At 41.9% G+C, this 16,121-nt stretch overlaps 1 protein-coding gene across 6 annotated transcripts in view; it reads left to right on the top strand.

The window, feature by feature from the left end:
• Positions 1-15,041, top strand: part of B3GNT3 (UDP-GlcNAc:betaGal beta-1,3-N-acetylglucosaminyltransferase 3) — a 213,237-nt gene extending 198,196 nt beyond the window's left edge. For 4 of the 6 annotated variants that reach the window (XM_044270164.1, XM_044270208.1, XM_044270182.1 and 1 more), the window contains exon 2: positions 13,514-15,041. In XM_044270164.1, the coding sequence (XP_044126099.1) occupies positions 13,514-14,680 (1,167 nt within the window). In that variant the 3' untranslated portion in view covers positions 14,681-15,041. Of the gene's footprint in view, positions 1-12,172; positions 12,283-13,513 lie in introns of all 6 variants that reach the window. The other 2 variants (XM_044270191.1, XM_044270198.1) reach the window with 2 other exon arrangements.
• The last annotated feature ends 1,080 nt before the right edge of the window (positions 15,042-16,121 follow it).

Genomic DNA, 16,121 nt, shown 5'->3' with positions numbered 1-16,121 from the left:
TTGTTTTATTGTGACACATTGTACTTCATGATAGTCATAAATTTGAGTCAATATATTTTATCTTTATTTATGAAAAATCCCAAATTTACCAAAAATGTAGAAAAATTCGTAATTTTTAAAATGTTAATTTCTCTGCTTTTAAAACAGAAAGTGATACCTCATAAAATATTTATTACTTAACATTCCCCATATGTCTACTTTATGTTGGCATCGTTTTGTAAATGCAATTTTATTTTTTTAGTTAGGACGTAAGAAGGCTTAGAAGTTTAGAAGCAAATCTTGAAATTTTTAAGAAAATTTACCAAACCCACCTTTTCAGAACTATTTCAGGTCTAAAGTCACTTTGTGGGGCTTACATAGTAAAAAAGCCCCCATTGTAGAAACTACACCCCTCAAGTTACCCAAAACTGATTTTACAAACTTTAACCCTTTAGGTGGTCCACAAGAATTAAAGGAAAATGGAGATTAAATTTCTAAATTTCACTTTTTTAGCAGATGTTCCATTTTAATCCATTTTTTTCTTTAACACATCAAGGGTTAACAGCCAAACAAAACTCAATATTTTTTTACCCTGACTCTGCGGTTTACAGAAACACCCCACATGTGGTCGTCAACTGATGTAAGGGCACATGCCAGGGCGCAGCAGAAAAGGAACACCATATGGTTTTTGGAAGGCAGATTTTGCTAGACTGGTTTTAGATGCCATGTCCCATTTGAAGCCCCCCTGATGCATCCTTACAGTAGAAACTCCCAAAAAGTGACCCCATTTCGGAAACTAGGGGATAAGGTGGCAGTTTTATTGGTACCATTTTTGGGTACATATGATTTTTTGATCATTTATTATTACACTTTATGGGGCAAGGTGACCAAAAAATTGTTGCCACAGTTTTTTTTACAGCGTTTACCTGAGGGGTTAGGTCATGTGATATTTTTATAGAGCAGATCATTACAGACATGGCAATACCTAATATGTATACTTTTTCTTATTTATTTAAGTTTTACACAATAATAGCATTTTTTAAACAAAAAAATTACCGTATTTTTCGCCGTATAAGATGCACCTAGGTTTTTGGGGAGGAAAAAAAATATTTTTAACCAAAAGGTGTGCTGTGTGTTTGGAACTAATGGTGGTCTGTGGATGGCACTATTACTGGGGATCTGTGGATGACGGACACTGTTATGGGGGGATCTGTGGATGACGGACACTGTTATGGGGGATCTGTGGATGACGGACACTGTTATGGGGGGATCTGTGGATGACGGACACTGTTATGGGGGGATCTGTGGATGACGGACACTGTTATGGGGGGATCTGTGGATGACGGACACTGTTATGGGGGGATCTGTGGATGACGGACACTGTTATGGGGGGATCTGTGGATGACGGACACTGTTATGGGGGGATCTGTGGATGACGGACACTGTTATGGGGGAACTGTGGATGACGGACACTGTTATGGGGGGATCTGTGTCTTGCACTGTTACAGGGGGGGGATCTGTGGATGGCACTGATATACATGTGTCATCCACAGACCCTCCCAGCCCATAACTGTGCCATCCACAGATCCCCCGCCGCTCCAGTATACTAATATAATAAGTCTTATTCAATTAATAGTTATTAAATATGCCTCTTTATTCCTAATAGTACCTTAAATCCTAAGCGCTTCAGTACAATGCCGGCAGGCCGGGCGGCCGGCGCGTCACTCACTGACGTCACTTGCCTGCGCCGCCTGCTTCATTCATAAAGTAGGCGGCGCAGGCACGTGACATCAGGGCGTTACGCTGCTGCCCGCCCGGCCTGCATACTACTGAAGCGCTTAGGATTTAAGGTACTATTAGACATAAAGGGGAATATTTAATAACCATTAATTGAATATGACATATTATATTAGTATACCGGAGCGGCGGGGCGGGGCTATAGTACAGTGACTGCACCGCCCCGCCGCTATTGGCGGCCCCAGCTCCTCCTCCCAGTCCCTCCCCGAGTCCCCGCTCGCTTTACATCGCAGCTTGCGATGTAAAACTGACAGCATTCGCTGTATAAGACGCAGGGGCATTTTCCCCCCCATTTTGGGGGGAGAAAAAGTGTGTCTTATACGGCGAAAAATACGGTATGTTTTGGTGTCTCCATAGTCTGAGAGCCATAGCTTTTTTATTTTTTTGACCGATTGTCTTAGGTAGGATCTCATTTTTTGTGGGATGAGGGGACGGTTTGATTGGTACTATTTTGGGGGCCTATGCCTTTTTGATTGCTCGGTGTTGCAATTTTTGTGATGTAAGGTGACAAAAAAAGGCTTTTTTGGCACTGTTTTTATTTTTTATTTTTTTACGGTGTTCACCTGAGGGGTTAGGTCATGTGATATTTTTATAGAGCAGGATGTTACACGTACGCGGCAATACCTAATATGTCAAAAAAATTTTATTTTTTCACTTTAGCACAATAATAGCAGTTTTGAAGCAAAAAAAAAAACATATTTTAGTGTCTCCATTGTCTGAGAGTCCTCTATATATATATATATATATATATATATATATATATATATTTTTTTTAACTAATTGTCTCATTTAGGTCTCATTTTTTGCGGGATGAGGTGACGGTTTTATTGGTACCATTTTGTTCGACATACGCCTTTTTGGTCGCTTGGTATTGCACTTTTTGTGATGTAAGGTGACAAAAATGGCTTTTTTTGACACATTTTTTATTTAAAAAATTTTACGGTGTTCATCTGAGGGGTTAGGTCACATGATATTTTTATAGAGCTGGTTGTTACGGACGCGGTGATACCTAATATGTATACTTTTTTTTTTTTTTATTTCACTTTAATACAATAATAGCATATTTAAAAGAAAATAATGATGTCTTAGTGTCTCTATGTTCTGAGAGCTTTAGTTTTTTTTTGCGATTTTCTTATGTAGGGTCTCATTTTTTGCAGGATGAGGTGATGGTTTTATTGGTACCATTTTGTTCGATATATGCCTTTTTTATTGCTTGGTGTTGCACTTTTTGTGCTGTAAGGTGATAAAAATGGCTTTTTTTGACAGTTAGTTATTTTTTTTTATGGTGTTTATTAAACGGGGTGGATCATGTGATCTATTTATAGAGCTGGTCATTACGGATGTGGAGATAACTAATATGTGTTTTTACTTATTTTTTTACAATTTTTTTAATGAAATCTGGGGAAAGGGGCTTTTTTTTTTTTAACCACCTCCGGACCGCCTAACGCAGATGTGCGGTCCGGAGGTGGCGGCCCTGCGCAGAGTCACGCATATATGCGTCATCTCGCGAGGGCCGGGATTTCCTGTGAACGCGCGCACACAGGCGCGCGCGCTCACAGGAACGGAAGGTAAGCGAGTGGATCTCCAGCCTGCCAGCGGCGATCGCTCGCTGGCAGGCTGGAGATCAGAATTTTTTAACCCCTAACAGGTATATTAGACGCTGTTTTCATAACAGCGTCTAATATACCTCCTACCTGGTCCTCTGGTGGTCCCTTTTGTTAGGATCGACCACCAGAGGACTCAGGTAGGTCAGTACAGTCGCACCAAACACCACACTACACTACACCCCCCCCGTCACTTATTAACCCCTTATAAACCCCTGATCACCCATGATCACCCCATATAAACTCCCTGATCACCCCCCTGTCATTGATCACCGCCCTGTCATTGATCACCCCCCTGTCAGGCTCCATTCAGACGTCCGTATGATTTTTACGGATCCACGGATACATGGATCGGATCCGCAAAACGCATACGGACGTCTAAATGGAGCCTTACAGGGGGGTGATCAATGACAGGTGGGTGATCACCCATATACACTCCCTGATCACCCCCTGTCATTGATCACCCCCCTGTAAGGCTCCATTCAGACGTCCGCATGATTTTTACGGATCCATGGATACATGGATCGGATCCGCAAAACACATGCGGACGTCTGAATGGAGCCTTACAGGGGGTGATCAATGACAGGCGGGTGATCACCCATATACACTCCCTGATCATCCCCCTGTCATTGATCACCCTCCTGTAAGGCTCCATTCAGACGTCCGCATGTGTTTTGTGGATCCGATCCATGTATCCATGGATCCGTAAAAATCATGCGGACGTCTGAATGGAGCCTTACAGGGGGGTGATCAATGACAGGCGGGTGATCACCCATATACACTCCCTGATCACCCCCTGTCATTGATCACCCCCCTGTCATTGATCACCCCCCTGTAAGGCTCCATTCAGACGTCCGCATGATTTTTACGGATCCATGGATACATGGATCGGATCCGCAAAACACATGCGGACGTCTGAATGGAGCCTTACAGGGGGTGATCAATGACAGGCGGGTGATCACCCATATACACTCCCTGATCACCCCCCTGTCATTGATCACCCCCCTGTAAGGCTCCATTCAGACGTCCGCATGTGTTTTGTGGATCCGATCCATGTATCCATGGATCCGTAAAAATCATGCGGATGTCTGAATGGAGCCTTACAGGGGGGGTGATCAGTGACAGGGGGGTGATCACCCTGATCACCCCCTGTGATTGATAACCCCCCTGTAAGGCTCCATTCAGACGTCCGCATGTGTTTTGTGGATCCGATCCATGTATCCATGGATCCGTAAAAAATCATGCGGATGTCTGAATGGAGCCTTACAGGGGGGGTGATCAGTGACAGGGGGGTGATCACCCTGATCACCCCCTGTCATTGATAACCCCCCTGTAAGGCTCCATTCAGACGTCCGCATGTGTTTTGTGGATCCGATCCATGTATCCATGGATCCGTAAAAAATCATGCGGATGTCTGAATGGAGCCTTACAGGGGGGGTGATCAGTGACAGGGGGGTGATCACCCTGATCACCCCCTGTCATTGATAACCCCCCTGTAAGGCTCCATTCAGACGTCCGCATGTGTTTTGTGGATCCGATCCATGTATCCATGGATCCGTAAAAAATCATGCGGATGTCTGAATGGAGCCTTACAGGGGGGGTGATCAGTGACAGGGGGGTGATCACCCTGATCACCCCCTGTCATTGATAACCCCCCTGTAAGGCTCCATTCAGACGTCCGCATGTGTTTTGCGGATCCGATCCATGGATCCGTAAAAATTATACGGACGTCTGAATGGAGCCTTACCAGGGGGGTGATCAATGACAGGGGGGTGATCCGGGAGTCTATATGGGTGATTACCCCCCTGTCATTGATCACCCCCCTGTCATTGATCACCCCCCCTGTCATTGATCACCCCCCCTGTAAGGCTCCATTCAGACATTTTTTTTGGCACAAGTTAGCGGAAATTTTTTGTTTTGTTTTTGTTTTTTCTTACTAAGTCTCATATTCCACTAACTTGTGTCAAAAAATAAAATCTCCCATGAACTCACCATACCCCTCACGGAATCCAAATGCGTAAACATTTTTAGACTTTTCCAGACTTCTTCTCACGCTTTAGGGCCCCTAAAAAGCCAGGGCAGTATAAATACCCCACATGTGACCCCATTTCGGAAAGAAGACACCCCAAGGTATTCGCTGAGGGGCATATTGAGTCCATGAAACATTGAAATTTTTGTCCTAAGTTAGCGGAAAGTGAGACTTTGTGAGAAAAAAACCAAAAAAATCAATTTCCGCTAACTTATGCAAAAAATAAAAAAATTCTAGGAACTCGCCAGGCCCCTCATTGAATACCTTGGGGTGTCTTCTTTCCAAAGTGGGGTCACATGTGGGGTATTTATACTGCCCTGGCTTTTTAGGGGCCCGAAAGTGTGAGAAGGAGTCTGGGATCCAAATGTCTAAAAATGCCCTCCTAAAAGGAATTTGGGCCCCTTTGCGCATCTAGGCTGCAAAAAAGTGTCACACATCTGGTATCGCCGTACTCAGGAGAAGTTGGGGAATGTGTTTTGGGGTGTCATTTTACATATACCCATGCTGGGTGAGAAAAATATCTTGGTCAAATGCCAACTTTGTATAAAAAAATAGGAAAAGTTGTCTTTTGCCAAGATATTTCTCTCACCCAGCATTGGTATATGTAAAATGACACCCCAAAACACATTCCCCAACTTCTCCTGAGTACGGCGATACCAGATGTGTGACACTTTTTTGCAGCCTAGGTGGGCAAAGGGGCACATATTCCAAAGTGCACCTTTCGGATTTCACAGGCCATTTTTTACAGATTTTGATTGCAAGGTACTTCTTACACATTTGGGCCCCTAAATTGCCAGGGCAGTATAACTACGCCACAAGTGACCCCATTTTGGAAAGAAGACACCCCAAGGTATTCCGTGAGGGGCACGGCGAGTTCCTAGAATTTTTTATTTTTTGTCACAAGTTAGCGGAAAATGATGATTTTTCTTTTTTTTTCTTTTTTCCTTACAAAGTCTCATATTCCACTAACTTGCGACAAAAAATAAAAGATTCTAGGAACTCGCCATGCCCCTCACGGAATACCTTGGGGTGTCTTCTTTCCAAAATGGGGTCACTTGTGGCGTAGTTATACTGCCCTGGCAATTTACGGGCCCAAATGTGTGAGTAGTACCTTGCAATCAAAATGTGTAAAAAATGGCCTCCAAAATCTGAAAGGTGCACTTTGGAATATGTGCCCCTTTGCCCACCTTGGCAGCAAAAAAGTGTGACACATCTGGTATCGCCGTACTCAGGAGAAGTTGGGGAATGTGTTTTGGGGTGTCATTTTACATATACCCATGCTGGATGAGAGAAATATCTTGGCAAAAGACAACTTTTCCCATTTTTTTAGACAAAGTTGGCATTTGACCAAGATAATTTTTCTCACCCAGCATGGGTATATGTAAAATGACACCCCAAAACACATTCCCCAACTTCTCCTGAGTACGGCGATACCAGATGTGTGACACTTTTTTGCTGCCAAGGTGGGCAAAGGGGCACATATTCCAAAGTGCACCTTTTGGATTTCACCGGTCATTTTTTACACATTTTGATTGCAAAGTTCTTCTCACACATTTGGGCCCCTAAATTGCCAGGGCAGTATAACTACGCCACAAGTGACCCCATTTTGGAAAGAAGACACCCCAAGGTATTCCGTGAGGGGCATGGCGAGTTCCTAGAATTTTTTATTTTTTGTCGCAAGTTAGTGGAATATGAGACTTTGTAAGAAAAAAAAAAAAAAAAAAAAATCATCATCATTTTCCGCTAACTTGTGACAAAAAATAAAAAGTTCTATGAACTTACTATGCCCATCAGCGAATACCTTAGGGTGTCTACTTTCCGAAATGGGGTCATTTGTGGGGGTTTTCTACTGTTTGGGCATTGTAGAACCTCAGGAAACATGACAGGTGCTCAGAAAGTCAGAGCTGTTTCAAAAAGCGGAAATTCACATTTTTGTACCATAGTTTGTAAATGCTATAACTTTTACCCAAACCATTTTTTTTTTTGCCCAAACATTTTTTTTTTTTTTTAAAGACATGTAGAACAATAAATTTGGCAAAAAATTTATATATGGATGTCGTTTTTTTTGCAAAATTTTACAGCTGAAAGTGAAAAATGTCATTTTTTTGCAAAAAAATCGTTACATTTTGATTAATAACTAAAAAAGTAAAAATGTCAGCAGCAATAAAATACCACCAAATGAAAGCTCCATTAGTGAGAAGAAAAGGAGGTAAAATTCATTTGGGTGGTAAGTTGCATGACCGAGCGATAAACGGTGAAAGGAGTGTAGTGCCGAAGTGTAAAAAGTGCTCTGGTCATGAAGGGGGTTTCACCTAGCGGGGCTGAAGTGGTTAAATCTTTTTTTTTTACTTGAAACTTTTTTTTTATTTATTAAAAATACTTTTTTTTACTTTTTTTTTTTTTTTACACTTTATTTCTGTCCCACACTGGGACTTCAACTTTTGGGGGTCTGATCCCCTCTGCAATGCTTTATAATACATTTGTATTGTAATGCATTGCTTGTTAGTGTATGACACTGAGTCATACACTAACAGGTTGCCTAGGAGACTGGTTTTAGAGGCTGGATCTCCTGGGCACCCGTAGAAGGCAGGTCCTGATGCCGTGCAAGGCATTGGACAGCCTCTGCATGGCATCGGGCTGCCTTGTCACGCATTGGGTCCCCGCCAAAGCAGCGCAGGGACTCGATGCGCTCCTTCACCCGCCGCAAACCAGTACTATGTCACGATCAGCGCTGACCGCCGCATAGAGGGGGTTCATCCGACGGCATCGCTGTAAACAGCAATGCCGGCAGATACAGCAGGGGCCTGGCTACCAAGGACTGCTGGACCCCTGCAGTGCTCAGGTGCTGCCCAATCACCATGATGTACTATTACGCCAAAATGCGGGAAGTCACTGACTTCCATGACGTAATGGTATGACACATGTCGGGAAGGGGTTAATGACATGCAAACTGCTAAAACCTGTGATCAGTTGTTATGGAAACCTGGAGTAGGACATGCGGGGTTCTATTGGCTGATAAGGGACATGTGACCGTGTGCATGGCAGTTGGGGGATTATATTGCCTAATGCGGGTAATTTTTTGGGAATATCTCAGGAACGGTATGTCCTATAGAGCTGAGACCCGGTCTAAAACCTTCCCAGACACCTTTGTGCCATATTTGGTGAAGATCGGTCCAGTCGTTTGGTCGCTCATAAAGAACAGACAGACAGAATCTCATTTTTATATATATGAGATAAGAGATGGAGCCAGACAGTGATGCGGTAGCTTCTGGCAATGCCTGGAACAGCCTGCTAGATCAAAAAACAGCAGTGTGAAACAGACCTTACAAGTTTAATTTACATTGGCTTTAGTATACTCCTTAACTGTTTTATCTTTTCACCACATCCTGAGTAATTTGAGTCACTGTTCTTGCACAAAGAAGTGCTATCATAACTTCTTATCTGTAGGTGCAAAATCTTCTGCTAGAAATTCTTTACTTCTAATTCTTTAGAACTAATCTAAACAAGCCTGATTAGGTTCTAATAAAATTCAAATGCTGATAAAAATATGACTGATACATGTTTTATGTCCGCTGAATAGCAGAATATTTAATTATATAAATTATAAAAAAATAAATTAGTCCATCAAGTTCAACCAAGGGATAGGTGGGGGCGTAAATCCCAGAAGGAAGTGAGACTCAGATTTCTACAGATTTCCATAAGCATTAATGTCATTTACTTTTTCGGCTACTTTCACACTGGCGTTCGGTGCGGATCCGTCTTGTATCTGCACAGACAGATCTGCACCGATAATGCAAACGCTTGTATCCGTTCAGAACGGATCCGTTTGCATTATTCTTTCAAAAAAAGTCTAAGTCAAAACGGATCTGTCCTGACTTACATTGAAAGTCAATGGGGGATGGATCCGTTTTCAATTGCACCATATTGTGTCAGTGAAAAGGGATCCGTCCACATTGACTTACATTACAAGTCAGGACAGATCTGTTTGGCTCCGCCTAGTCAGGCGGACACAAACGCTGCAAGCTGCGTTTTGGTGTCCGTATCCAGAGCGGAATGGAGGCGGAAAGGAGCCAAACCGATGCATTCTGAACAGATCTTTATCTATTCAGAATGCATTGGGGCTGAACTTGGAGTACACGCCGGATCCGGACAACGCAAGTGTGAAAGAGGCCTTACTTGTTATTCACAGTTCTTACAGTAAAGAAGCTTTGATGCTTTTGAGACGGAACTTTTTCTTCTCCAGTCGGAGGCAATGCCCCCTTGTCTTTTTTGCATGGCCCATTTATATATTTGTATAGGTTTGTATAGGTTATTCATGTCCCCCCTTAGACGTCTCTTCTCAAGACTAAATAAATTCAATTCTTTTAATCTTTCTTCATAACTAAGACCCTCTGTAACGGAACGCCTAGCACCCCGACCGGGTACCTCCGTCGATAGATGCTCCTAGTGCTTCCAGAAGACTCCAAGCACTCCACTTGACAGTGTCAGCACTGCAGACCCTACGAACCGCCGAAGCTTGGTGGAGGTCTCGCCGTCTCCTACCCACCCTGGACCTACGACAAGGCTCCAGGCTCCAGTGGGTTAACCTCTCCTAAATGCAGAGACAGGAACCAGGAACAAGCTCTTACAAGAGCTTATACTCGGGGGAGTATTGTGATATAGCAATCCCCAAGAGTGTAGTTATCGCATTCCCCAAACATGAGCCAAAACTTCATGAAGGTATAAAAGCAGCCTCTGACTGTACTTGCACGTACAGCCTCTTTTATTCACAATCCACAAACATAGTACTGCCCACAGGGTTTTGAAATACAACAAATCAATATATTACAACACATACAATGTAAGTACAGCAAGCAATCGGACACGCCCCTAGGGGACCAGAAGGAAGACTGTGACACAGGACAGATATGTAGCAATTCAGGATACACAGACACAACACATCCCCACAATGCATCATGGTTTCCTCCTCTCTGCCCTGGAGACACCCGAGGAGCAATCCAATTATCTCTCAGGACAAAGGGAAATCGCCAATACACATGTGGAGACAACAAGACAGAAATCACCATTTAAACACACAATGGGACAATGGGACAATAGAAACACACCCAGCATATTCCTCCCCTCTGTCTAGGAGATAATTGAGTCAATTTCTGTATCTACTCGACTATCTCCTAAGCTGAAAAGTTACACTTCTTATAAATTGTTACAACTCTGTGAGTTTACATTGTCCATACATATAACTTATATCAATTTAACCAGTATAACTTGGGGACAAACCTATCCAAAATTCACTTGAATAGGTTCAGGGGTTTAAAAGTTATTAAAAGTATCTTAAAGGGCCGTAATCCTGGGGCAGGAGGCTGGCAAACAGCCCCCTCCAAAACACAGTGGCGAGGTTGGTTTCGCCATACCCTCCATGGCCCTTATCAGTTTAGTCGCTCTCCTTTGTATTTTTTCCAGCTGCAGAGCCTCCTTTCTATGGACTGGTGCCCAGAACTAAGCTGCATATTCCAGATGAGGCCGCACCAACGCTTTGTAAAGTGATAGTATTACATACCTGCCCCGTGAGTCCATGCCTCGTTTAATGCATGACAATATCCTGGTGGCCTTAGAAGCAGCTGATTGACATTGTAACATAGTATATAAGGCTGAAAAAAAGACATTTGTCCATCCAGTTCGGACTGTTATCCTGCAAGTTGATACAGTAATTAAGTCATTTAATCTACCATCTACAACAGTGTTCCCCAACTCCAGTCCTCAGGGCCCACCTACCGGTCATGATTTGAGAATATCCCACAGAATGAATGCCTGAGGTAAGTCCTAATGCATCAACACTAATTGTATCACCTGCTCAATACTTAGGAAATCCTGAAAACATGACCGGAAGGTGGGCCCCGAAGGCTGGAGTTGGGGAACACTGATCTACAAGGAGACCCAAATCCTTATCTATAAGTGACTCCCCCAGTGTTACATCACCTCGGACATATGATGTATGGAGATTATTACTACCAAGATGCGTATGTTTACATTTGTCCATATTGAACCTCATTTGCCAAGTTGATGTCCAATCACTGAGAGTGTTCAAGTCAACTTGTAGTTTATGGACATCTTCCATAGACTGTACAGTTCTACATAGCTTAGTGTCATCTGCAAAAGTAGAAATAGTGCTATTAAAGGGGTTATCTGACCCCTGAAATGCCATCCATATGCCCGGGCCCCTTACACACAATATACTTGCCTTGCTACCTGGCACCCACGTCGCTCCTGGTCCCCGCACAGATGAAAAGATCCGGTGTCGGGGGGGGAGGGGGGGGGGCAGCCAATGGCAGGCGGCAACAGAGAAGAGCCTCCCTAGTTAGGTTAGTCTGACAACTTCTGGTCTATTGACTATGCCAAATAATTATTGTATTTAGTTCCTGTGAGTCTTATTTTAGATTGGCTTTTCTACCAAACCGATATTTGTGAAGGGCTTTTGAAGCTGGGCCACAAACAGTGGCTGCCATTGCGTGTCAGTAAAAGGAGATATGACTTTCAGATGTAAATGATTTACAAAGGTTTTCTACCAAAGATTTTAGGCTCAAAATCCAGGCATGGTTCAGTCGCTTGCCCCATTTCTCACAACAGGCATGTACCTTCTGTGTGGATGCATTTCTTCTGTCGTTCCATATATTTAACATAAATCCTTTTGTGTTTTCAAGAAGTCTGTATCATTTCCCATTTATTGAAATAATGCAGCAGTACTTTCATTTATTTATTTTTTTAGCTTCTTAAAGGGGTTTTCCACCTTTTTGATATTTAAGACCTGGACAGGTCTTCAATATCGGATCAGCAGTTTAAGGAAGCCACTGGAGCTGGAAACAAAAATCAAAAAAGGTGGGAAACCATTTTAGGCTAGGACTACACAACTACTTAAAGTGCTTAAAGATTTTTAAAGTGTCTGTGTACTTAAAACAAAAAGCTTGGATATCAGTGGGTGCCCAAATGCTGAGACCCTCACTGATCGCTAGAACAAGGAGACAGAAGGTCTCACACAGAGCTTGCTCTTCTTGCTGCAGGAGACAGACTGGAGAAAAACTCACAGGGGCACATTTATCATGGTGATTTGCAAATGTTTGGGTCGTATTTCATGTGTGTTGGGCAGACATTTCTCTTTAGTCGCATTTATTATTATGATTGCAACTTGTCTAAGATTTTAGATGGTATTTGTGTATGTTTATTTTTTCCATTTTTTTCATTGATGGGGCTAAGTGTTCTTTCACTGGCAAAGTGTGATTTATGTTTTTTGTTTTTTTTTACACACATGAATGGGATTTTGTAAAAGTGCTCAAAACTCCACCAGCTCCTGGCTGGTGTATATGTTGCTTCTCCTAGAGATCTTTTGTGACTCGTGGTGAAAGTCTCAAAAACAAATTAATGGATGCAGCTTTTTAAAATATATTTGCATCTTTCAAAAATTAGACTTTCTAATACATTACATTTGCAACTGTCTAAATGCACAGCGGCCATAAATTACACATGCAAATTATGACACAACAATATAATGTGGAAGAGAAAATAAACATTGCGGCACTCACCACTTAAAACATATCTTCCTTGATTCCAAATTACGACACACCTTTAGCCAATCTAAAAAGAATGGCAACAAACTTATCAGCCCAAATAGAATCACACGATAAACTAAAGAAAATTAAACTAACAAAAAAAAAAAAGGATGCAAAAATAGGTGTACAATTATACTAGCATGATAAATGTGCCCCATACATTTTGTATTGAGCCTGTCTCCTGCAGTGAGGATGGAGATCCTTGTAGCAATTGGTGGGTGTCTCAGCACTTGGACACCCATTGATCAAAACCTTTGAAATATAACTATGATATATCATTTATTTATTTTTTTAAGACTAGAGAAGGGACACTTTAACTATTGAGCCATGGCTAAAGCCAAAAGTAATACATTGGTCAGTATGTAATCTTGTGGACTACAGCTGTCACTCAATAGTAAAAATCAGTCAGTAGCACTACAAAAAGACAAATTGTAACCTAGGTCTTAATGTTTATACACCTAAAATCCTGTTATGTGACTTGTTTTTTTTGTTTTTTATTGTAGAGTGTCACTATGAGGCTATCGTTTATTAAGCTGGAGAGAGTTCTCCTTCTAGGTGTGGGTTTTGCTGGACTTCTATTTATCATGTATCAAGGTGAAGATGGAGATGAACCACTAACTTTGAACAAAAAGGAACATAAGCCTGTCATTCCATCCCACCTTACTGTTGCTCCGACTGTGATAAAAAAACTTGTGTGGCTCCCACAATGCCAGGAGAACAAAACCATGGAAAGTATTGAAGGTTTTTTAAATCTACCAGCACATATTCAGGATTTCCTGCGGTATAGGCATTGCAGGAGCTTTCCCCAGATCCTTAATTCGCCAAAGAAGTGTGGAGGTGCAGCAGCGTCAAAAGATATCTTCCTTCTACTTGCCATAAAATCTTCTCCAGATAACTACGAAAGAAGAGCTATAATTCGTCAGACATGGGGGGAGGAAACTAGTTATGGCGGTGCTCATGTGAGAAGAATTTTTGTCTCTGGAACTTCAAAAAATGAGCGTGAAGACAAACATTTAAGACAACTTCTAAAAATTGAGAGTGAAACATATGGGGATATCCTACAGTGGGACTTCCATGACACGTTTTTTAACCTGACACTAAAACAGTTCCTATTCCACATGTGGCTGGATGAATACTGTCCAGGAGCAAACTTTATTTTTAATGGAGATGATGATGTATTTGTCAACACCTTTAATGTAGTCGCCTACCTACGTGGTAATGAAGCAGATAGGCACCTTTTTGTAGGTCAGCTGATAGCTAATGTTGGACCTATTCGTGAATCTAGAAGCAAATATTATGTACCAGTACAAGTTACTACTTCTGATGCCTACCCAATGTACTGTGGTGGTGGAGGAATTCTCATGTCCAGATATACTGCTCATGCCATCCACAATAAATCTCAGGACATCCAGTTGTTCCCTATTGATGATGTTTATCTAGGCATGTGTCTTGCAAAGGCTGGCCTTGTCCCAACCTCACACATGGGCATGAGGACAGTGGGGGTGCATGTACCTTCTGCCAAACTGGATTCATTCAATCCTTGTTATTATAGAGAACTTTTAATGGTCCATCGTTTTATACCATATCAGATGTTAGTCATGTGGAAGGCAATTCAAGATCCTCATCTTGACTGCGGCCAGAAATTGTCCATTTATTTAGGTATAAAATAGCAATGAACCAATGTTTATAACAAAACAAAGAGCCATTTAATATACTTCAATATATATAGTGGAGAAACTGTATGATAAAAGTTGTATTTATGTCATGTGTTAATTTATTTTCTGTTTTGTTTTTCATAAAAAATATATAAATTAAGCAATGTAACCTTTGATCATAAATTATACCATTTATACGCTCATTGAACATGGATCAAAAGAATAGAATCTCTTACATATCTACAGTTTTATAGGGTTGAGCGAACCTGTGGAAGTTCGGCCGAACTTAAGGTCAAAGTTCGGGTTCGGGACCCGAACTTTACCCCAAACCCAGACCCCATTTAAGTCAATGGGCCCCAGAACTTCACTTTATTATTTTCCGTTATAACATGGTTATAACGAAAAATAATAGCATTCTTAAAACAGAATGCTAAATAAAATGTCTACTGAGGGGTTAAAAATATTTTCAAAAAACTCACCTTATCCACTTTATCGCGCAGCCGGTATCTTCTTTTCTTCAGGACGTGCAAAAGGACCTACGGTGACGTGACCACTGCAGCAGGACCTGCAGTGACATCCCCGCAGGTCCTGAAGAAAATAAGATACCGGCTGCGCGATCAACTGTATGAGATTATTTATTTTTAACCCCTCAGTAGACATTTTACCAATATTTAGCATTCTGTTTTAAGAATGCTATTATTTTCCGTTATAACCATGTTATAACGGAAAATAATAAAATCACCTGAACACCGAACCCGAACTTCAGTGAAAAAGTCCAGGTTCGGGTCCGGGCACCCGAACTCGTAAAGTTTGGTACAAACCCGAACTTTGTAGTTTGGGTTCGCTCAACTCTATGTATGAACTATGCTGCATTTCTGTTTAGAACTGGAATTATTTGTTCTTTGGGTGATTACAGTGTATTATAGAACATTATGGAACTATACAAGATTATCAGTTATTAGATAACACAGAAAAGAAGAATTAAAGGCTATGTACACCTTTGGGGTCAGTTTTTTATTATTGCATTGTACTCATTTTGAGCTAAAAATATTTTATTAAATTGGTCTTTATTAAAATTATGCCATCCTCTTTTCTGTACAGAGCTCTAATAGCACCCTTTGGATTTTCTGTCTTTTCGGTCAGACCAGAGTGGTGTTGCCACTTCTGCACCCTGCTACTGTCTTTATTGGTCTAACCTCATGTCATCTTGTGTATTTATTCCAGGTCCTATACAATGTGCATTCCTATTTTGTTATGCAACTGTTATGTTCACATGTAATGTGCCTGGTTTACCAGCAGGTGGTAGCTCACACGGCATAGCTGTATGTAGATAGAATGGAACCTTCCATTCCATTCTAACCCCCCCTCTGGAGAGAAGTGGGCGAGTCCCACTTCCTGCAGGAAGGGTGGGGACCATTTAGAGTTAGTCTAGCTTACCCCCTGCTTGGGGACAGTT

This window comes from Bufo gargarizans, chromosome 1 (genome assembly GCF_014858855.1).
Source record: "Bufo gargarizans isolate SCDJY-AF-19 chromosome 1, ASM1485885v1, whole genome shotgun sequence".
Classification (NCBI taxonomy): domain Eukaryota; kingdom Metazoa; phylum Chordata; class Amphibia; order Anura; family Bufonidae; genus Bufo; species Bufo gargarizans.
The sequence above is the reverse complement of the archived record's forward strand: the minus strand, read 5'-3'. Positions and strand labels throughout refer to the sequence as shown.